Source organism: Trematosphaeria pertusa, assembly GCF_010094035.1.
Source record: "Trematosphaeria pertusa strain CBS 122368 unplaced genomic scaffold BU26scaffold_26, whole genome shotgun sequence".
NCBI classification, from domain to species: Eukaryota; Fungi; Ascomycota; class Dothideomycetes; order Pleosporales; family Trematosphaeriaceae; genus Trematosphaeria; species Trematosphaeria pertusa.
This window is the reverse complement of record NW_022987237.1, coordinates 521192-543042: the sequence shown is the minus strand read 5'-3', so window position 1 is coordinate 543042 and position 21851 is coordinate 521192. Positions and strand designations below refer to the sequence as shown.

The window sequence follows — 21851 nt, the reverse complement described above, 5'->3', positions numbered from 1 at the left end:
TACTACTTATAAACTAATAGAAATATAGAGATTATTAATTAATATCTTAATTAGTATCTACGTCTATTTATTAACTACTACTAGAATAATTAGTTAGACCTTCTACTCTATATAGATTAGGTATAAGCTACGTTACTATATAAAACTATAGAACTAATAGTATATAAAATTAAATTTAGATATTAGCTAGTATACTACTAGAATTAGAAGAAGTGTATAATAAAAGCCTTTACTTTATATAAGTGTCTCTTGCGCTAGAAATCTTAGAATTTTACTAAGAAGTAATATAACGCTATAAAAAAAGCTACTAAAATTACACAAGGTAATATCGCAAAAGCGTAAGCTAGGCAGGCGCTTTAAGTAAATAAAAAACGCTAAGAACCTAATTTTGCTATAGGCGACCTTGTCTATATTAAATCTTATAGCTTTTTAACAAATTAGCCTAGTATAAAGCTTAATTAATAGATATATAGCTCTTATCTAATTATTACTATAAAGAGTTACTTCTTCTAGCTTTAGCTACCTGTATATATACGTATACACGACGTTTTTTACACTAATTAGCTAAGAAAAGCTTTAGAGCTATTACTAGAGTAGGTAGAGCCTAAGTAGCTACCTATTAAAGTTAATAGTAATCTAGAATAGTCTATACATAAAATTCTAGATAGCTATCTTTATTAAAATTACCTTTAATACTACGCTATATAGGTTACTTATAATTCTAACTCTACCTAGTATAATACTATAGGCTTTATTAACGCTCTCTATAAGGTAAAAGACTTTCATATAGCCTACCTAGATAAGCTAGAGCTACTATTATAATTAGATACTTAGATTAAGGCGTACGAAAAAGAGAAGACACTAGAGAAGATAGTAGAGAATTTAAAACTTATAAGAGTAGAAGATATAAGAGTAACGTAAAGGCGCTACTAAGTAATTTAAGATCTTACTAAGCTTATAGTATAATTTAAGAAAAAAGCCTATAATAAAGCTGCTTTATAGACGTAGAAATAAGCTATTATAGTACTAACCTACCCGCGTAGTTATATAACCTTAGCTATCTTAGCGTCTTAGTATAGTAGATATCTACTCTACGCCTCTATACCTTTATAGCTTAATATTGTATAACTTATTATATACCTTAAATTCTTATTTCTTATTTACGCTATAATAGTTTATATAATTCTATTATTAGCTCTACTACGTACTATATAGCCTAGCTAAATTATAACTAAAGAAACCTACTCTATAATTCTAGAAACTAAGATACTATAAGTAATATCTAGAAGAAGAACTAGGTAGAAACTCTAGCTATAAACCTCTCTAACTTTCTAATACTCTAGGTACTTACGCGAACTAGAGGTCTATAGCAAGACTCTACGCAGCTGCTAGTTATAATTAGTAAAGCTAATACTAACTAGAAAGCCTTAGTAATAAAGAACACTCTTAATAATATCTTTAGAAACTTTAAGAATAGCTTTAATTACTAGTTCTAGACTCTTTAAGCTAATTACAATACCGTTGCTACTAAATGTTCTACTCTCTAGGTATAGCTACGTGTAGTAGAGTAGTACGTATATATTATAGAAGCTATAGCTACTACTCTTTAAGCTTCTCTACTTACTAATCTCTATAACCTCTATTAATAGAATTATAATAACCTACTAAAATTTAATAGCAAGAGTAACCTAAGTACTAGGTAATAGAAATATAAGAATTAGAAGACAAGAGTTTATTTAGCCTTAGCTATAGATAGCGCCTTTTTTAATATAGACCTATTCTATCTTCTATATGTTATAAACCTTCTTACTAGTAATACTATAGAGCGCTACTATCGTAACCTTAATATAATTCTAGATAACCTAGACAACTAGAACGTATAGCTCTATACTATAGTCTTAGACCTATTTATAAATATAGACTAAGTCTATATTAGTACTAATAAGACGCTAGAGGCTAACACTAAATTTAACAACCTAGTTATAGGTATACGCCCCTTTTCTAACTTCTTATCTAACTTTAAGAAATAGTCTACCTGCGCTAAGAAGATAGTTATAGAAAAGGTTACTACTCTTTACTATAAAGTGTCTGTAAAGCTTAGTAGTATAGTTACTAACTAGATTAAGCTCTCTAGACCTACTAACTTTAACAAATAGGTTAAGTTACTAAACACTATATAGAAACGCCTTAAGAAAGAGAAGTATATTAGTAGTATTTATAAGAAACGCTTAAAGTAGACGTATATAAATATAAGCACGCCTCTTCTAGTAACTACGTAGGCTTAGCCTATTTTAGACCTAGACGCTATATAGTTAGACGCTATACGCCTATTATAAGAAGAATATATATAGAGAAGTCTCTATTTCTATTATAGAAAACTAGAACATAATAAGACTAATTATAAGAAAAAGCGTAAGAATAATATAAAGTAGAGTAGCTAGCTCTAGTTATTCTCTTAATTATATACATAATAGCTATAGAATCTATAACTATTTAATAACTATAGATACCTCTATAGTAGACATAATGCTAGGTCTAGCTAGAGTAGCTATAATAGCTAAGGCGGCTATAGCTAAGGCTAGAATACTAACCTATTCTTTAACTATTCTATAAGTAATAAGAGTAGAGGCTATATTAAAGGTAAGGTCTCTTTAACTCTTACTAGCTTATTCTCTAGTACTATAAGTACGTCTACTAAATTAATTTCTTTATCTATAAGTACTTTTAACTATAGTAGTATAAAAAACAACTAGCCTCTAACTATAGTTATAGCTAGAGGTCTAAAAAGAGTATATATAAATAACAACCTTACTAGATATAGATAGTTCTTAGTAAGAAGAGTTCTCTCTAGCTTAGATCTATAGATAGTAAATTACTACTTATTTATATATTACTCTACCTTGCGTATTTACCTATTACTACGCGAAGTTTTATTAATAGTAGCTATTTAGGCTATAGCTTTATTAACTACTTCTTAGTTTAGTAATATAATATTCTACTATACACTATACTATTCTTTAGGCTCTTGCTACTTATAGATAGATATATAAGTAATACGCTTATATACTACTATATTATACCTATATCTATTAGTAACTACTATAAGTATTATATACTCTATATTATAAAGCTAGCTACTAACACACTAATTATTCTTAGCCTTTTATAGTTATAGTAATATAATCTAGCTATTAATTAGACCTCTATATCTATAACTTTTATCTCTTAGTACTATATAGCGTACTATAGTTCTAATAGCAGACTAGTACCTATAGTACTATAATACTAAGCGTCTAGAAAGACCTTTACTACTTACTCTATATAGCTTCTACCTTAAATTATACTTATACCTCTAGATTTTCTACTAGCTATAGAGAACTACGTCTCTATTCTAGATAAAAAACTACTCTTTCTACTAAGTCGTAAACAAACTAAGTAGTTGCTATTAACTATATAAGATCTTTCTATAAAAACTAATAGCGCTTCTAGGTTAAACTATAATACGCTGTTATATAAAGATGCACCTAAAGATATATAGAAGAAGAATATAAATAGAGAAAGCTAACTACTAGAAATTCTACCTAAGCTTATACTAGACCGCCCGCACTATTATACCTATAATTCTAGAGCAGACGAAGGTAGAATACCTAAATACTGCGGTATAATAATTAGAAATACGTGCCCTATAAAGAATATACTAGCCTAAAAAGTAGAAGGTATCTAGCTCTTTATAGTATAGATTAGAAAAGAACTATAACTATAGCTTAGTATTCTAGTTCTAGAACTAATAAGTAGACTATATAAAGTACTTAAAATAGAAGATATTTACCTCTCTAAGGCTATTAATTTCGTCTAATTCTATAAGCAGCTAGCTGTTTAGGCTATTTAGGTTATATAGAATAACCTAGACAAGGTAGTCTAAGAAAGTAAGTAAGAGAAAGGTAATATACTTTCTAGTCTTACTAAAGCTAAGTATTTTAATATTCTATTAGAATATATTAGTAATTAATTATATAGTAAATTCTCTAGCTAATACTATAATTTCTTAGATAATTACTAATAGGCTATTTACCTCTATAGCCTTAAGTAAACGAACATTAATAAATTTCTAGAAAATAAGAAGCCTCTTTCTAAGTTAGAACTTAGAAAGAGGCTGCTAGAATAGCTATAGAATAAGCTAGTAGAATTTCTTCTCTAGAAAGCTAATAAGCTACTACTAATAAGAGTCTAGAACTATAAGATTAACATTATTCTAGAAAAGAAGCTACTATATTAGAAGAACAGGCCCTTCTCTAGTAAGAAATTAAAAGTTATTAGAAAATAGCTAGATAAAAACCTAGATAAGAGCTTTATACGTAAATTCTGTTTACGTTATACTATACCCCTACTTCTAGTAGCAAAACTAGGCAGAGAGGTACGCATCTATTAAGACTATTAAGGTCTTAATAACGTAACTATAAAGAACTAATACCTACTTCTATTAATTAGAGAAACGCTTAATACTCTATATAATACTAAGATATACACTAAGCTTAATATTATTACCGCGTTTAATAAGCTAAGAATTACAGAAGGCTATAAATAGAAAATAGCCTTTATTACCTAATTTAGACTCTTTAAATTACTAGTTATGCTATTTAGCCTCTATAATACGCTAGCCTTATTCTAGAACTATATTAACTATACGCTCTATAATCTTCTAGACTGTACGTATACTACGTACCTTAATAACGTTCTTATCTACTTTGCGAATAAAAAGAAACACTAATAACACGTCTAAGACGTAGTCTAACAGCTTATTAATATAGACCTCTAAATTAATATTAAGAAATATAAATTTAAGGTTACTAAAACAAAATACCTTAGTCTTGTTATCTCTCTAGAGAGAATTCGTATAGATCTAGAGAAGGTCTAGACTATTTATATATAAATAACGCCTTTATACCTAAAGAACCTATAGAAGTTTCTTAGCTTCTCTAACTTTTATTAACGTTTTATTTAAGACTTTTCTAAGATATATTAACTACTAAATAAGCTACTACGTAAAGATATGCTATAGATCTAGATAGATAAGTATATATAAGCCTTTAAGACTCTAAAGATATTATTTATAATAGCTCTAGTACTAGCAATATATAACTATATAAAGAAGATAATTCTTAAAATAGATACCTCTAACTAGGTATTAGAGAGCGTACTCTTATAGTATAATAATACTAGCATACTCTACTCTATCGCGTACTTCTTAAGTAAGTATAGCGCTACTAAGTATAACTACAAAATCTATAATAAAGAACTTCTTACTATTATAAAGTTCTTAGAGAAGTAGCACTTTAAGTTATAAGAGACTACTAAACTATTTAAGATTATTATAGATTATAAGAATCTTAAATACTTTACTATAATAAAGGTACTCTTCTAGAGACAGGTCTACTAGTCTAAATTTCTCTTATAATTTAACTTTCGTATTATATATTACCTAGAGAGTAAAGTAGTTAGACTAGACGCGTTAAGTTGTATACTAGATAACTAATCTACTAAGAATAACCTTACTAATAACTGCGTTAAAAACTAGATATAGATAATACTACTACCTAAAAGATTTAATAAGAAGGTTCTTATAGAGCTTCTTTAAGATACTCTACTAGAAGTAGTAGTACTTATTCTACTAGCTATAGATAAACTAATTAATAACCTATTATAGACTATATATAAGATATTAGATCTAGTATAGAAAATAATTACTACGCTAGAGAACCTATTAGTAAAGCGCTAGCTAAAACACCTTTAAAGACTTCTCTAGATTCTAATACTTAACTATAGAGTCTAATAAAATTATATTTAGTATAGAGATTATATATTTATACTACTAAATAATAAACTACGTACGTAGATCTTATACTATATATATAATACTAGCTCTACTAGCTACTCTAGATAGGTTAAAACTATAGACCTTATCTACTATAATTACTAGTAGCTATAAATCTTCTATAATATTAAGATATACGTATAAGCCTATACTATATACGTAAGAATAAAAGTATCTAGACTCTTACTCTAAGGCTTTCTAAAACTACTACTAGTCTTATTCTAGGTATAGTCTAATATATTAGTTAATTATATTACTCTACTACCTAAGTATAGGTTATATAGTTAAAAATATAAATATATTCTTATAGTAGTCTATTAACTTATAAAAATACGCTACCTTATTTCTATAATAAGAATTAATATAAAGAAGCTAACTAATACGTTTATTTTATAAATTTACTTACTCTATAGCTACTCTAATAATATTATTTCTAATTATAGTATATAGTTCGTTTCTTAGTTCTAGACGTAGCTTTCTACCTGCTTAGAAGTTATACTTAAACGCTTATCTTTATTCTATCTAGAGACAGATAGATAAATAGAGTAAGTTAATAGCTTTATTAAAGTATATCTCTAGGCGTTTATAAACTTCTACTAAGATAATTAGGTATAATAGCTACTACTTATAGAGTTTATAATAAATAATATTATATCTAAGACTATAGAAGTATCTCTATTCTTTGCGAATTATAGTTTCTATCTAAGACTAGAGGTTAAGCTAGCGTAGCTAGTACTACTAAACCTATCTACTGCGCAAAAACGCGAGTTCTTTAGAGCTAATAACGTAGCTAACTAGTTTAGCCGTATTCTATTCTAACTAAAAGTACTAGCTACCTAGTCTATTACTTAGTATAAACACTATATAAATAAGAGACGCAAAGACGTACTATAATTTTTAATAGAAGATCTTATCTACGTTAATACACGAAATATAAAGATAAACAGGCCTATAAAAAAGAGAAATAATAAGCTTATAGAGCTATATAAGGTATTAAAGGTCTATAACTAATTATATATACTAGAACTTCTATTACGCGTATAAATCTTTCTAGTATTCTATAACTCGCTACTCCGCCTCTAGTATACCTCTGCGAGGCTCCTAGGTTAACAGGTAATTAATAAAGTAGAGTTACGTTATCTCTATAGAAGAGTTCTTAAAAGAGAAGATAAAATAGAGAAACTTACTAAGAAGTAGAAGTTTAATATAATACTAGACTACTATAATAAGTAACTAGAACTATAGTACCTTATTAAATAGAAGAACTACGCTATAACGTAGTAACTAGTATTAGACCTAAAAGATTAGAATAACGCGCTACTAAAGTTCTATACCTAACACCTAGATAAGCTAGGTCTACTATAATAGGTAAAAAGGCTATAGACGCTAGTTAGTCTAAATTTTTTATTATTTTATAGGCTATTTAAGACGTATAGTATACTAGAAAGAAAGTACTATTATAGTACTAACCTGCCTGCGTAGTTATATAACTTTAGCTACCTTAGCGTCTTAGTATAGTAGATATCTACTCTACGCCTTCGTATCTTTATAGCTTAATATTATATAACTTATTATATACCTTAAATTCTTATTTCTTATTCGCGCTGTAATATAAGCCTTCTAGTTTAAATCTCTATAAGAATAAAGTAACTAGAGAGAAGGTAGTAGCTATAAAAGCGCTTCTAGTTTAAAACTAATATAAATATACTTACTATAAGCTAAAAGAGATAGTTAAGAGTATAACGTAGAAGTTTTAGAAAAAGAGAGACTAGAGAGGCGTATTTTAGAGCTTAGAGATAAGCTCTTTCTATAAGAGAGAGTAATATAATAGTTTAGTTTAGAGATTTATCTAGAGTTATATAACCTTAGGTTACGTAATCTTATTACGTAACCTAGCCTAGCGTCTTAGCGCTTAGTACCTCTATATATAGAGCCTCTTAGAGTATTCTTCTACTTCTTACTTTTAGATAGCTAAATTTAACTTAACCTACTCTACTTATTACTCTTATTCTTATAGCTTATAGAGACTATATTACCTATAATTAACTTATCTAGCTAGGTGTTCTAGAGCGCACGTATAGTAGTAGAGACTATAAAGCTAGCTTTTATAGTGCTAGGTAGAGTTATATAACTTAGGTAGAGCTAAGTTAGACTAAAGTACTAAGTTAGAGCTAAGTTAGACTATTATAAACTAGATTTTTCTTAAAAGTTACCTAAATACGTATAGCTTTTTAATTATATAATATATCTTAGTATAACTTTAGTATAAGGTATAATATACTCTAAAGAATATATATCTAAATTTTTATAGAAAAATATTAAGGTTTTACTTAGTTATTTAAGAAAAGCTTATTAATATTCGTTAATTTTCCTTACTAAGAAATTATAAGGCTTTTAGTAATAAAGTATATTATAAGATACTATAAATCTATATTAAAGATTCTAGAAAGAGATTCTTAATACTCTAGCTCTAACGCTAAATCTAGAATAATTAGTTAAGAATATAGTATTATTACTACTAGATAACTAAAACTATCTATTGTTATATATATATAACGTAGAGTATCTATCTTATTATTTAAGTAGATTAGTCTCCCCCCCCTACCTTAGCCGAAGGCCTTAAAATACCACCGTTACAACCGCTAAATCCGCCTCTAACTTTATTTGCTACTCCGTAAATTTTCCGCCTTCTATACACCTTGCCGTCGCCGTGCAAAGTTGACGCTTTTCGTCCGTGCAGCGCACCTTTTTTATCTCACGGGCCTCCTCACGGGCCCTCCTACGGCCTTCTTACGGGTTGAAGATATCCCGCTTCGTAGTGCCCTTTTCTATAAAACTCTTCTCTTTGCTCTCTCTCTTCTCTCTTCTCTCGAACAAGCTCCGCAGGAATAAGCTCCGCAGGAACAAGCTCCGCAGGAAAGGGGGGTCCTAGGGGGTCTCCCCCTGGTAGGATTATATCCTACCTCTATTACTCGTAGGCGCTGGCTCCGCTGGCTCCGTTGGCTCGTTAACGCGCCCTGCCCTCCACCCCCTACACATGAAATCCTTCGCTGGCCGATCGACTGGCATGGTCCATAAGTTGTTAATTCGTTGCCTAGCTATTTGTATAGTCTCTGCTTAGAGACTCATATGCGCCAAAGAAATCAATCATGCTTCATCGAGCCGACCACCGAAACGGGTTGCGTCCAACCCAATGGGTGGTTCTAAACCGCTGAACCCTTTGATGATACCCCTTCTGCCTGCGGATTTGGAAATATAGCGTCTTTTTTGCTGGTAGTATGCTCGCATCTTCTTTATGACGAGGTCGAGCGAATCGATGACTGCTTACTGCGCGCGCGCGCGCGCCAATGGGTGGTTTACTTGTCCGCATATGCCATTTCGGCTTCTACAGCGTGCGAATCGCGATACGCCATCCGCACACCCATTGCATCCTCGCTGCCGTAGCATAGCTTCGAGTCAGATTGTTTCAGTCGTTTGGAGTACGTCGGGCGAGTTAGACCCTGCTCGTCGGGCTCGTCGGTAGGCTCACGTTTGGTGCCAACTCCGGCAGGGGGTGGAGACGGCAAATAGAAAGCAGCACCATCAAAGGCAGCGTCGAAAATTGTCGCTGGCGCATTGTCAAGCCAGCCCGCCTCCGTCAGTTTCGGCGTTGTCATGTCCATGTACGGCGGAACTCCAGGATTTTGCGCATACATGCCATGATCGAAAGGATCTGTCACGTGTAGATGGTGAGCGGTAGAGGTGTACCATACATCCGCTCCGTAGAATCCATTCGCTGGCGCAACGAAGTCAGGCGGCAGACCGTCTTTTGGGTACGACGAGGCTGTTATACCGTCAACAGCCTCACCTGCATTGTTACCAAGAAGAGGTTGGGCGAAGGAAGTGCCTTGCCCGCCCTCCATACGCGTGTGTGCTTGCTTTGCAGCTAGGTCGGACAGGCTGTAGTGGTCATTCGTCACCTCCGTCCGGTTACCTCGATTATTGTTCACCACGCGTTCAGCATCCAGGTCGGTGGCAGTAGATGCGGGACCTGGTTTCGGAAGCAAATTGCCTTGGACTCGTGCCATTTCTGCGGCAGATATGACGTCTGCTTCTCGAGCCAGAACAGCTTTGGACTTATCGATGGCGACTTTCTTCAAATTATTATTCCGCTGGTAAGAGACCTTGCACCCCGCATAGGCGAGTGGATGGTTTGCCAATAGGATGCATCGGTAGTCATCGCAGAGAATATCGCGGCAGGCGGCTTTCCATTGGCGAAGGCAATTGATCACGTTCTGGATGCGGGTTGTACAGTTACCATCCCGGTCGCTCTCGTAGTTTCGCGGTGTACCGGCCTTGTTATCTTTCGTTGCGCCACGGTAGCCCTGACAACAGCGATCAATCACGGTGTCGAATAAAACCCGACAGGCTGCCTCGACTTCGTAGCCGCATGTGGCGTCGGGCTGCCCAAGGTCGAACAGTTTGCGCTCACGTGCTTCAGGTTTGTCCCGGACACCATCAAGGTTGTACATGGCCCGTATCATCTCCGCGACGTATGCTTCCCGATGGTTGAAGACGTCCATAATGGTGGGATCCGTGGAAGGCGAGAGCTGAGATGGCATTGTCACACGTCGACGGTAAGCAAGCGCTTCCTCGGAGTTGCGGAATACCAGCTGTGGATTGCCGTTCGCGTCGAACTGATATGGGACATCATCCGATGGTGCGATTTGAGCAGAATGCGACGTAAGTGATGTGCCCTGTGCGTGCTCGCCGGAGTCTTGTTGGCGATCTCGACCTACAGGGCAAAGCGCACCATCTGGGGACGGACACATTTCGTGAAACGTTCCGAATAGTTCCTCTATAGTGTACGAATAAACTGGATCCAGTGATGAGACTTCGTTTACCGGGCGCGAAGGTCGTTCTGACTCCGAAGGTTTGGCGTGCGTTGGTCGTGAGAGGAAAAGTGAGGGTTCTTCCCGAAAAGGAACAGAATAAATGCGTTCCAGCGCTAGCAGGCGGAGAGGGAGGGAGCGCGCATTCACGCTGAACAAGTCGCCCGACGTGACAGGACGACGCAAATGTCCTCACGCATGGGCCGATTCACCAGCATTGTGCAGTTACAAAGGCGCGGAGCTGACCCAACGAGGATAGGAAGAAAGTCAACCAACCCGGAGGTACTAAGAATCTTGATACGACTTGTGTTAAAACTAGGCAGTGGTCCAATGCGGCCCAATACGGATGGGATGAACCGGCTGGTCATATCCAAGCCATGTATCGATAACGAGAAAGAGGAAAGAAGGCAGCAACAAAGATATCCGAGAGTCGAGAAGTAGCGTGGTAAATCCTTCAGCAGGGCCTGGTGAGCCGTGACGGTCCCCACTGCGCACGAACGGGTCCATCGCCAGCGCTAGGATTATTATCGTGTGAACGTGAGACATCCTCTCGCTTATAAGCCATGTAGATCGGAATATTGCAGTGAGCAAGCGTATAAAAGGTTGCTGATAGTGGGATGAGGACGGGCAGGACCGTGTGGGTGAGACTTAGCTCGAACGCTGGTACTAGCTAGCGGCTTCTGAAGCGCGCAACACATGTGACAACCTCATACGGGCTTCCGATTGAGCTGCCTATTAATTATGAAAGCCGCCTTACTTCCACTAAAGGGTCGGTGCATGGTGTAGCCGCAGGAAACTACCAAGCACATACACGTATCGAAAGCATAAGTCAGTTGAGCGAAGAGGTCCGAATGACAATTGATCCGTAATGCCAAAGCAAAGCATTTGCCTCGACAAAACTCACCACTCATCTACCCGACCGGTGTCTTCTGGTTCTCCCTTTTGCTCAAGCATACCCTTCTTGGCTTGTGGGGCAGCATCGACACCATCCTCATCCCGAGCGCGCTTCTTCCCGAACAAGTGATTAGATCCTCTCGCTATGCCCAGAGGAGGGCATGTAACACTTTGCCTAGCCTCAGACTCTTCGGTGTCAGAGCGCTTTTTCTTGAAAACCGGATGGAACAAGGGGTTTGGCCTTTTGCTGACAGAGGATGAGGTGGAGGTGCTTGACGGAGTCGGTGTCGTAGACGGAGTGGGCACCATGCTTATGGCAGGGGCAGTTAGACTTTGAGATGGAGAAACCGTTGAGATCGGGACTGAAGGCGGAGCACGAATCGCGGTAGGAGAAGGGTTTGGGGATGGTGTATGATCGGGGCCTTTGGCGGTCGTCCCCTCGTCGTGGCCGACGGCATTGTGGGAGACTGGCGACAAGATTGGGGAAGCAGGATCTGCGGGGATTCCGGCCGAAAGTGGACTCTCTTTTGACGTCTTTGGAATATCGACTTTGCTCTGTTCGACTGGCATTCCTTGACCGACTTTTGCGGCCTTTTTCTTGTCGTTTCCCTTCTGCTGCGATTCCTTAGACTATAATCGTGAGCAGATTCCGTGGTTTGTATGGCAGTCTCCTTACTTTCGCTACTCTGTTCGGCCCATGTACAAGCAAGATAATCTTGCTATCCTCGAACAGCACATCCTTACAGATGCGCTTATCTCGCTACGAAGGCGTAAGTATGGAGCCATTACCCACGGATCTTGCGAGAGGGGGAAGCGTACCCTGAGAGCCGCGGCGACAGCGATCAGCCTTTCCTTGCAGCTCAGACTCCTATCCTCGCGAGCAGGTGCATTCCTGTCCGGTGGTCCGCAGTACCCGACCACGCAGCGGTGAATAAGAGCGACGAGGATTGCTCTGCATGTGGCCTCGACTGCCCTCTTGTCAAGCCGAGTAGACTTGAACATGGAAAGCTCGTTGCTGTCGGGCTTGTTGTTGCAATTCGCCACGTTCATCATATTGTTGTAAAGGATTTGGATCCAGCCCTCGGCCTTCCCCAACACATCTTTCATGGTCGGGTCTGCCCGAGATTCCGCACGCTCCGCTTCTGTGGGCCGATAACGGTATGTGATTGCGGCTGCCCAATCATTGCGGAAGTAAAGTGGTTTGGTCGGGCGTGCTGAGCTGGAAGTTGCGGCTTTGCCGCTATGTATCTCCGGATGGTTACTGCTGCCGACATTCAGGCTAAGGCGACCGGTGCCATTTCCCGTCGACTCTGTTTGCGAAGTGTTGTTGCTAGCGGGCACGCCATGCATGGCCCTCAGGTAATGGACGAAGTGGTTATCTAACCCGCACAAAGCTTCTGTGTATGCGTCAGCGTAGGGATATTTATGGCAGGAGGGAGAGCCAGCTGGGATGGGATCGGTCTCCGACGGATCTTCATGGGTGTTCCATGACGTCGTGGCACTATAAGAGGCGACTTCGGTAGTTGGTGTTGTTGGTTGCACTAAAGGAGCATATTAGCAAGATTACGCAAGACGGAGGAGACGGCAGGTCTTACAATCCTTGAAGTTGATGCTGGAATCACCTGCGATACGTCCGCAGCCGAAGTGAACCGATCGATATCCAACTCGGGTTGTAGCAAGCCCGCTTCATTCGCCGGAGTTTGCCGAGGGTGCCTTAGATTGCCGGGCTGGCTGTGAGCCGTCGGTGGGAGAGACATTGGGATGAGTTCAGGAAGAGATCGTTCTCGATGTTTCGCTATACGTGCGCCTCGCGCTTTCTGGAGTTGGTCATCTAATCTGCTGTTGCGAGAGAGTGTGACCACTGCGCGCAAGGCGAGCGAGTGAAAAGATCAAATCGGCCATTTCGGTCCTAGGTTGCGTTGCCCTGCCGTCGTGGCACCTCTTTTCACCACCGTCCAGTCGGCAGTAATCTTACCGGAAGGGGCTATATACATGGGCTAGTGAAGTAGTAAAGAATCGGATTTACAAGAAACCTAGCTTATATCAGTCCGGTTTGCGTTCTCCTGGCTTTAGTTGGCTGACTCTTTGTTTGTGCGTTATCCTTTTGCGCAATGCTTACATGTCGGTGACTCTGACATTGACTTTTCGGGATAGTTGTGTGACAAAAAAGCTGCATGGGCATGTAACGGCTCTGAACAAGCCTAGAGAATGGTCAGCATTGGGTACGGTAGATATCCGGTTACTCACATTACCGTACAATGCTATCCCAACAACAGGATCTCAGGGTCCGATACACTGTGCTGTTCAGACATTGTAGGGAAGATAATGTTTGTCAACAATGCAACCACGTCTATTGATACCAAAACAGCCTTCTTTTATCCCATCTTCTTGATCAGAAACACTGAAGGATCTTTCACCAACAAGTCCTCTCGAAACGACGTCCTGAACAACGCGCTTGCCCTCATTTCGTCAGTGATCCAAGCGACTGAGGATGAATCCGATGCTCGATGCTGACTCGAATTCCTCCGAGGACCAAGACTCTGACGATACTGGCCATGTCTATTCCGAGACCTCATCGCAAGTGACTACCTTTTCCCAGTTTCTAGGGAAACGGAAGGAGTAGACCACTTGGAGCCAGCGGAGCGACGTTTGGACCGCTACGGTCGCTGCATATGCCCTACCTATCGAGAAAATGCTGGTAGTGACACTCCTTCTGGCCTGGAGCTAATGCACAATGACACCTTCCAAGTCACGACTTGAGGCCGCGAGCCACCAGTGGTGTTGTTTGGTGTAGGACTTGACCTAGCTCTTCTAACACGAGATGTGTACTGCTCGCCTTTCGTCATCGAACGCGAGATACCAAGTTCAGATGAATACTGCGTGTGTTTAAATAACAGTGTTAAGTTTTTGCGGACGGTCGACGAGTACTTTATTGAGCTATCGGATCATAGGCGGCGCCAGGCTCTTCCGCAGCAGAGCCAGTATGATACAATGGATAGTATGGTGTTGGTCGAGGCCGTCAGCCGCGGGCTTTGGCCGGCTTAGATACGCAAGAGATGGATAGGGACATTGCGAGCCGAGTGCTGCAGAACCCCGAGGCTTGGGGCTAGACTACCAGGGCCATGACTGCGATGGGATTTGTGGACGAGATGGAGCGCGATGGATCGAAATATCGGCTGCGATGAGAGTACTGTAATGCAATGGCCTTCTCAAGACGAACTGAAGTATTGACGGGATGCGGAAGTTGATATCGTAGTGATGCCGTGTAAGAAACTGCAGTCTCTTCGAGTAGAAATGTCCGAGCTGGAGGGACCTCTGGGGTCGCGACGTGCTATCACAAGGAGAGATGCGTTTGCGATGACACGGCCATGGCGATGGTGGAGCGCGGGTGTGCCCACCGTTTGCCCAGGTGACGTCTGATTTTGGTGCGTGGCGCCTTTCCCAAACAGAAGAGGACGTCCGCACTGTCACATGACCTTCCTTTCCGCGCCTGGAGTTGTACAAGGAAATATACGGAGTTGCCAAGAACGTCATAGTTGAAACAGCTGCAATCTATTTGGAAATCCATTATTATATGGGCAAGCAACGCTCATGTTTCGCAGTAGTGTTACATAATATCATCCCAGAAAACCTACCCTTGCTTGACCAATGATGTCGACAACGCTTAACAAAACAACCTCGCCGCTCAGCATCGCGACTCACATGCCGGAAGATGTCCCAAAGCTGAAAAGAACGAGAACATGCATGAAGTGGAGGCCAGCTCCAGATGATCTATCCTGCTGAGCGTGTCTGCTCGGCCTCATCCTATCGCCTCCGCAGCCGCAACACGTCGTCGACTATCTCGGCGAACTATTGACGCAAGAATCAAAGAATAGAAAAGAGGAGACAAGAGAACCGCTACAAAGTCCGCCAAAATGCGCTCGAATATGCAACCCAACGCCCCATTTCACATCAGATGTCGAAAGCCTCCCGAGATCATGTTGGGCATCCGGTCCTCCCTCGCAGCGGGAAAGAATCGGGCCGTTATTGGAATCGTTCCTTGTCACTGTTCCCTGAGGGTTGATGATACGGAAATCGCTGGACGCCCGCCTGACTTTCCCAGAAAGTCTGAAAGCCTGCACCCTCATTGACTCCACTCGATTGTTGTGAGAAGTCTAGCACGGCTGCGTCCGGATGCTGGTCGAAGAGATTCGCATTCATGGCTGTAGATGCCTGTTCGGCCGCCGGCCACTCTAAAAAGTCCGGCAGAAGAGGATCCACAACGCTTTCCGGTCCTGGAAATGCTGGAAAAGTGGTACATGAAACGGTGTTGAATGTATGTGTGGGTGGCCATGCGTCGAACGAACCATTCAAAGACTTCGCCTCATCAGGTGTAACGGGCGCGGAACAATTTCCCAGAGAGAGAGGTGGGGGCGAAAGGAATGGGGACTGTTGCTGGGGAGGCATAGATGTCATGCGCGGGATGTGCGGGGTGTACAACGTAAGAGGCGACATGGCATGCGCCTGATGATGGCCGAAGGGAATCTGCGCCATGGCGGTGCTTTCTGCCTGATTGGGCACGAGCACCAAGTTTGGCAGACCGGCTACGGGTCGTTCTTGATGCTGCGCGAGTGGCGTCGCGTGGTGTAGCGCTGCGCGTGGCTCCTGGTGTGGCAGCTCCGGAGTCTGACTAACGTATCGTTCATCCGTAGCTGCCGCCGCTATTGATGCTGCTGCTTGACGGCCCTTGTTCGTCGTCTGTCTGGGATTGGGCTTTCGAACCTTTGACGGACGTGTGCCTGTATCGGATGCTGCATCTTTGGGCCTTCCTCTTTTGCTGTTGCCGACACGATTCTGGTACTTGCGGTTGGCGTAGGCCTTTGGTGCGTTGACGAACATGCGGATCTGGCAGGCGGAGTTCATGACATCCTCGCAAATGGTCTTCTCTTCTTCAAGAGCGCGGATAATGTTGTTCAATCGACCAGTGCAGCTAACATCTCGGTCTTCGTCCTCGCCCTTGCGGTCGTCGGTCACATAGTCGTTATGTGTCCATCCACGAAACCCTTCCCTCGCCTGCGACAGGAGACAGTCAAGCACCTTATGTGAATACGCTTCAACCAAGCTGGAGTCATAGTAGGCTCCATGCACCCATCTCTTCATGGCAATGGAGGCAGCGTTGTCTCTTGCGGCGTCGGCGCGGGTCATCGCGTTGTATATGCGCTCGACATGATGATAGCGCTCCTTCGCAATCTCGTCGATAGAACCATCAGTATCCGGAGGACGGTACGGCTTTCTGTTGAATCGGGTTGCGATTTTCCGAAAGGCGCTTGCGCTTTCGGGATTAGGGAACTTGCTTCTGAAAGGCTGGTACCGGGAAGCACGCGCAGGAGCTTGCGCTGCGCTAGTCGTGGAATAGTATGGTGCTGACGGCATGCGAGAGAGGCTTACGTTTGGATCAATGGTGGAGGTACTTTGGATTTTATCTAAGGAGGACGGAGCGTGGGTCTCCCCGCTTATACTTTCGAGATTCCGGACGCGTGAACGAGACACTTCAGCGTTGTTCTCGACACCACGTATAACGGTTTCCTCGTCCCGAGCAGCGAATGTAAGCACAACACTGGGATGCTGTGGGTGGGGCGAGAATCTTCGTTCCAAGTCCCAATCAAAATGCGGGCTGCGGCCGTTTGCGGCTCCGTCATATTGGGCATTCCGCAAGCCGTGGGAATCGAATGGCGGTTCGGAATCCCGATGCTCCCTTGTATGGGACTCCAAGTATGCTTCCCCGGGGTAAGCAAGCTCGCTAGGGGTAATGTAACGCCGCTCGGGAAAGACTTCATCGTCGTCACCTTCGTCTTGCTTCGTTGATAAGGGTGGTGGTTCCTTCATTGAAATGTTGCAGTGAAATATCAATATCGATCGATCCGCGAGAGTGTAGCGTAGAGATCCCAGAAAGTGGTATGGTCCGAGTCCTGGGATTTGAAGGCGTGTTCCGAAGCGTATGGAGGGATCAACGCTGGTGAAGGTGTGCGAGAACTGAAGGCTTCGATGGATCGAAGAGACCGTGAAGAGGTTAAGTAACCAACGAAGAAATTACATGCCCGAGCCATCGGGTCGAAGATATGGAAGCCTGGCATACCTGGTGATTGCTTTGGGGAGCCTGTGACCTGGCGATGCGTTGGAGGCGTGGGGTATTGAAGCGGGTTCTTCTAATGAGGCCCCTCGGAATTCTTGCGCCTCATATCGCGGCTTCAGCCCGATCCACCTCACCACCGTCATCTCAAGCATTCCTCGCTGCGCTCCCATCATTGGGTAGCTGCATGTTATCGGGGCAGGGCGCGCGAAGCATTCGAATAGCAGAAGCGCCGTCTCCCCCGAATGTGAGATACCTAGGTATGTAAGAACCATTCCAGGCCCTCGGATGCCTGGGCATGGAGCAACTCTATTTGGCCAAGTTGGGCAGCTGAATGATGGTTTCCACTGCGGGTATGGCGCTCCGAGCTTTCGGCACCAGGTTGAATCTAGCTCCAGCTGACTCTCGGAACGTGAACGGCGCTGTCCAGGAACGTAGGCTTCACTCGGCTGCAGCGTCTGCCTGGATACGATCCGTTTGCGGACATGGTCATAATCCTAATACCATATTAATCCGTGGCCAAATCGTCCAGATGAAGGGTCGTTCAGGCCCGATGTTAGTCCTTCGAACCGGGGTTTGCGCCGTGGTCCTCAGTGGACGGTCCTTCCTCGAGAACTGCAGAGGAGCAATGCCTCAAGGGAGTTCGCATCTCGTCGGGGAGAAGGACAGTGTATGTGAGCGAGCTTTGTGATTGTATCCGACGACGTTACCCATGTTACGAGTTCCCCGAAGCCGCGCAACGAAGCCAAGTGGCTCGACGTAGGATCCCTGCAGGCTGCCGGGTATTCTCCACCGCTTTTGGGGAGAGTAGCAATCTCTGGAATGAGCTGCGGTTCGTCGAATGCGGCTATCATGGTGATCCACCTGTGAGTCTCACCGCGTCCGGTCAGGGAAGATTTTCGAGTGTGTGATCACCTCCAAAATTATCAAGCGGAGATGGGACATTTCCTAGATGCTCCCAAATTCTAGTAGCATGGGCCTTCGTACATGACGGTGTGCATATTCAGCCCGGTAATTTCACCGATCAATGGGTTAGCTGATCCAGCCAATAGGAGTGTTCGTTCAGCATTGGCTCGACACATTCAAAGTTTTACGTCTTTGCAAACATACCGCCTTGCAGCGGCACGAGGCGATGATGCATGTCTAATGATCGTGGGTGATTCGTTGGTCGGTCGGGGTCCGATCAAAACCGAAACGGAAGATATTCACCTCGTAATGGGATCAACTTGGGAAGCAGACCTAGAAGTAGTTGGAGGCATCACGCTCGGTGGCGTATTTGTAGATTAGGTTCGAATTCTAGATTGAACTAATGGACAGGGAAGTACTTATATGAAGTAGACCATAACTTGTTAACCATTAAAGGGTATCGTAACAGACCGTAGCAACTCCCAAAGCTAAACATAGATTGCATTGGGGCAATACCGGGCACCAGGGCCAAGTAAGACCATGATATACCGAAAACCCTAAAGACCGACATACATATAAAATGAAAGGTTGAAAAGGCGGCTATATGACAAAGCCAAAGATTTGAAAACAGGTTCCACCCCGATATGCAACCGACTGGCGAAGATTCGAGAAGGTTTCGGCTAGTTCAACTACATGAAGGCCGGTGGGGCCTCCCACTCCGTCCCATGATGAGCTTTCCATGCTTCCCTCACTGATCCAGAGGGTCAGACAGCAGCATAACCGCAGAATATTGCGCACTTACGAAACTTTGTAGCGTCACCGTACCACCCGCCATACAATGGGGATTTCTGATCGAGCTCCTTCGTCGTATTGATAGAGTCCTCGTCCAGCTTGGCACCATCTACTTTCATACCATCTTTATAGAGAGATCGAGCACGCTCTTTGTTGGTAGTCTTTCCCATCCTTTGACTAACTTCATCTCCGTACTTTTCTTTCCAGCCGATTTGCCATATATTATGCTTCTCGTTAAACTTCCTTCCGGGCGGGGGAAGATCCTCGTACCAAGGACACATGTATGTTTTGATTGGCGGGAAAGGGGACTCTTTGGGGCGCTGTTCCGGCATTCTGCACAAGCGTTCTTCGGAGCTATGTGAGTAAAGTGGGTGATGCCTGAGACACGTTTTCGCAGAACCGGTAGGGTCGTGAATTTCGCTGATGAATAGTTTCGAAAGTTTGATCTGGTTTGGCGAACAAAGTAAAATGATAATAAGAACAGGTTGTCGAGCTTGGTGAAGTAGAAGGAAAGAAGGACGAGGCTGTCCGGGGGCTGGGTTTTATAGTATGCTGGTTGACTCATGCAAATAGTCATACACGTATTCCTGTCTTGAAGGAAAAGGTGACGGGTACGTGCGCGGCTGTGTTAGAGTATGGTGAGGAAAGCGATGACTGTGGTGGTATATGCGGTCGCGGCTAAGTCATCGTACTGTGTGTGATTCATCAGTAATACCTAGTCATGGAGGTGAACCTACTCTCTATGCGCTCACGAGGATATTACGCATTCGTAGAACTTGTCGCAAAGGACATCCCTTGCCAAGTCGCGTGTACCTATAACTTGGTATTATTCCGCCTAAAGTACTGTACGTCCCACCACTCATGAAGCTTCTACCGCGATGGATCTGCTTTCCTTATACCGAAGCTAGCATCGGGGATTCTGAAGGCCTTCAGCGGCCCAGTGCATCCCTCACTCATCTGGCGTTATTATCGGGGGTACAAGACGAATTGGTGGATTCAACTCACAGCCTCTCGTGCAATCCCCATTCCATCCTCTATCGAACTCAACGTCGGCTTCGATACGAGCCTCGAGAATCTCGTCCCTCGTACTGCGCTCCTGCCACTTGGCTCCAGGCTGCACCAACCAGCCATTTTCCTCACACCTCCTAGCGATGTCGAGGTTGCATGTGCGGCCGTATGTGTACCTACCGCTGGCTTTGCGGTACCGGATAGTCCAGGAAACGTAGTGGCCTTGGGGCATGACCGACATGTTGGGGCTGTCGATAGGAGTTTGGTTGGCTGCGGCTTTTGGGGAGAAGGCCTTGGACATGGCTGAGACTAGCGGTGTTATGCACATGATATCGGAGGGTCGCTTGCTGTGTGTATAAGGGTGTACGTTTGGATGCGAGGCGCGAAGCTTCCGACGGTGCCGGAGTTTGTTATGGCGTCGTGTTCATGGAAAGCCTCGTCCTGAGGCGATGTCGTCATCCCCGCTGGCGTAGTCTCGCAGTGAATGGGGATGTGCGTTGAAGCGTCGGTGAAACGTCTCCATTACGTCTATGCAGATTGGTGAAGAGATGATTAGCCGGACTCTGCTCTTCGCGTTCACGAGAGTGAACAAGATCAGTTTTTTCGTTGAAGATTCACATGCTAACGAAGAGCAAGGCTGCGATTGAAGCACACCTCAAGCGTACTTCGGGACGCAGAGAAGAACCGATAGAAGTCAGTGAATAGAAGGACGGCGGGCGGGGGGTCATACATACTATCTAAGTGGTTTAACTTGGACGCGAGATCCCCTCGATTCAGGGGCCGTGAGAAGGTGTCGCTCCTAGGCAGTGTTGGTCGCGTGGTATTCTGGGTAGGAGAGACGCGGACGGGAGATGGGGACGAAAAACACTCGAACTCTAGACACGATGAAGCATGTTCACACCTGAAGCCTGCGAATCCAAGAAAAAGCGCCAAAAATAAAAGTATGCAAATGAGAGAGACACCAAAGGCTCGTTCCCTATTGTATACCGGCGAGCACCATTCGTTCACACGTGCGCCCATGAGTGACTCGTGGCAGGTGACAGCTGCGAAGGCCGTATTGAGCCATTCGGATGGCGGACGCATGCGAAGTTTCCAAGGTTTCGACTGCGACGAGTGGTCAGATGACGACTGAGATGGAAAGTCGGCATGTCGGAAAGCCACAGAGGAGTGACGTACCTAGTCGAAACACTTCTTCCCAGCTCCCGATCTGACTCCATTCGAGAAGCACCTCAACATTCCGCCTCGGCACCAGCCACAGAACCGGAGCCTGCGCGAGTCTCAATGCGTCGCTCTTATCCAAACTCTTGGTCTTCCTCAATCTCCACTATTTCCGCACCCCCGGAAATATTCCGCACATTCCGCGCGCGCCAACCCACTCCCCCCGCATGGACGATCCCAA

At 43.0% G+C, this 21851-nt stretch overlaps 5 protein-coding genes across 5 annotated transcripts; all 5 read right to left on the bottom strand.

Moving 5' to 3' along the window:
• Positions 1-9228: 9228 nt before the first annotated feature.
• Positions 9229-10683, bottom strand: BU26DRAFT_572322 (uncharacterized protein; the record flags this gene model as incomplete). Its single annotated transcript, XM_033834233.1, has 1 exon — positions 9229-10683. The coding sequence occupies one exon, from the start codon at positions 10681-10683 to the stop codon at positions 9229-9231; it is 1455 nt and encodes a 484-aa protein (XP_033676102.1).
• A 960-nt stretch (positions 10684-11643) lies between these two features.
• BU26DRAFT_511874 (uncharacterized protein) lies at positions 11644-12987 on the bottom strand (the record flags this gene model as incomplete). Its single annotated transcript, XM_033827336.1, has 3 exons — positions 11644-12267; positions 12314-12397; positions 12457-12987. The coding sequence occupies 3 exons, from the start codon at positions 12985-12987 to the stop codon at positions 11644-11646; spliced, it is 1239 nt and encodes a 412-aa protein (XP_033676101.1).
• Positions 12988-16440: 3453 nt separating this feature from the next.
• On the bottom strand, positions 16441-17049 carry BU26DRAFT_441466 (uncharacterized protein; the record flags this gene model as incomplete). The annotated part of the gene is made up of 1 exon (XM_033824457.1): positions 16441-17049. A coding segment is annotated over one exon (609 nt), but the record flags the coding sequence as incomplete, so codon positions are not given.
• Positions 17050-19365: 2316 nt separating this feature from the next.
• Positions 19366-20197, bottom strand: BU26DRAFT_187439 (uncharacterized protein). The gene is made up of 2 exons (XM_033820475.1): positions 19455-20197; positions 19366-19403 (listed from the first exon to the last, which is right to left on the bottom strand). The coding sequence occupies exon 1, from the start codon at positions 20019-20021 to the stop codon at positions 19560-19562; it is 462 nt and encodes a 153-aa protein (XP_033676099.1). The 5' UTR covers positions 20022-20197; the 3' UTR covers positions 19366-19403; positions 19455-19559.
• Positions 20198-20943: 746 nt separating this feature from the next.
• Positions 20944-21722, bottom strand: BU26DRAFT_187451 (uncharacterized protein). Its single transcript, XM_033820476.1, has 3 exons — positions 21629-21722; positions 21187-21556; positions 20944-21136 (listed from the first exon to the last, which is right to left on the bottom strand). Exons 2-3 carry the CDS (start codon positions 21533-21535, stop codon positions 21108-21110), a joined length of 378 nt encoding a protein of 125 aa, XP_033676098.1. The 5' UTR covers positions 21536-21556; positions 21629-21722; the 3' UTR covers positions 20944-21107.
• Positions 21723-21851: the final 129 nt, after the last annotated feature.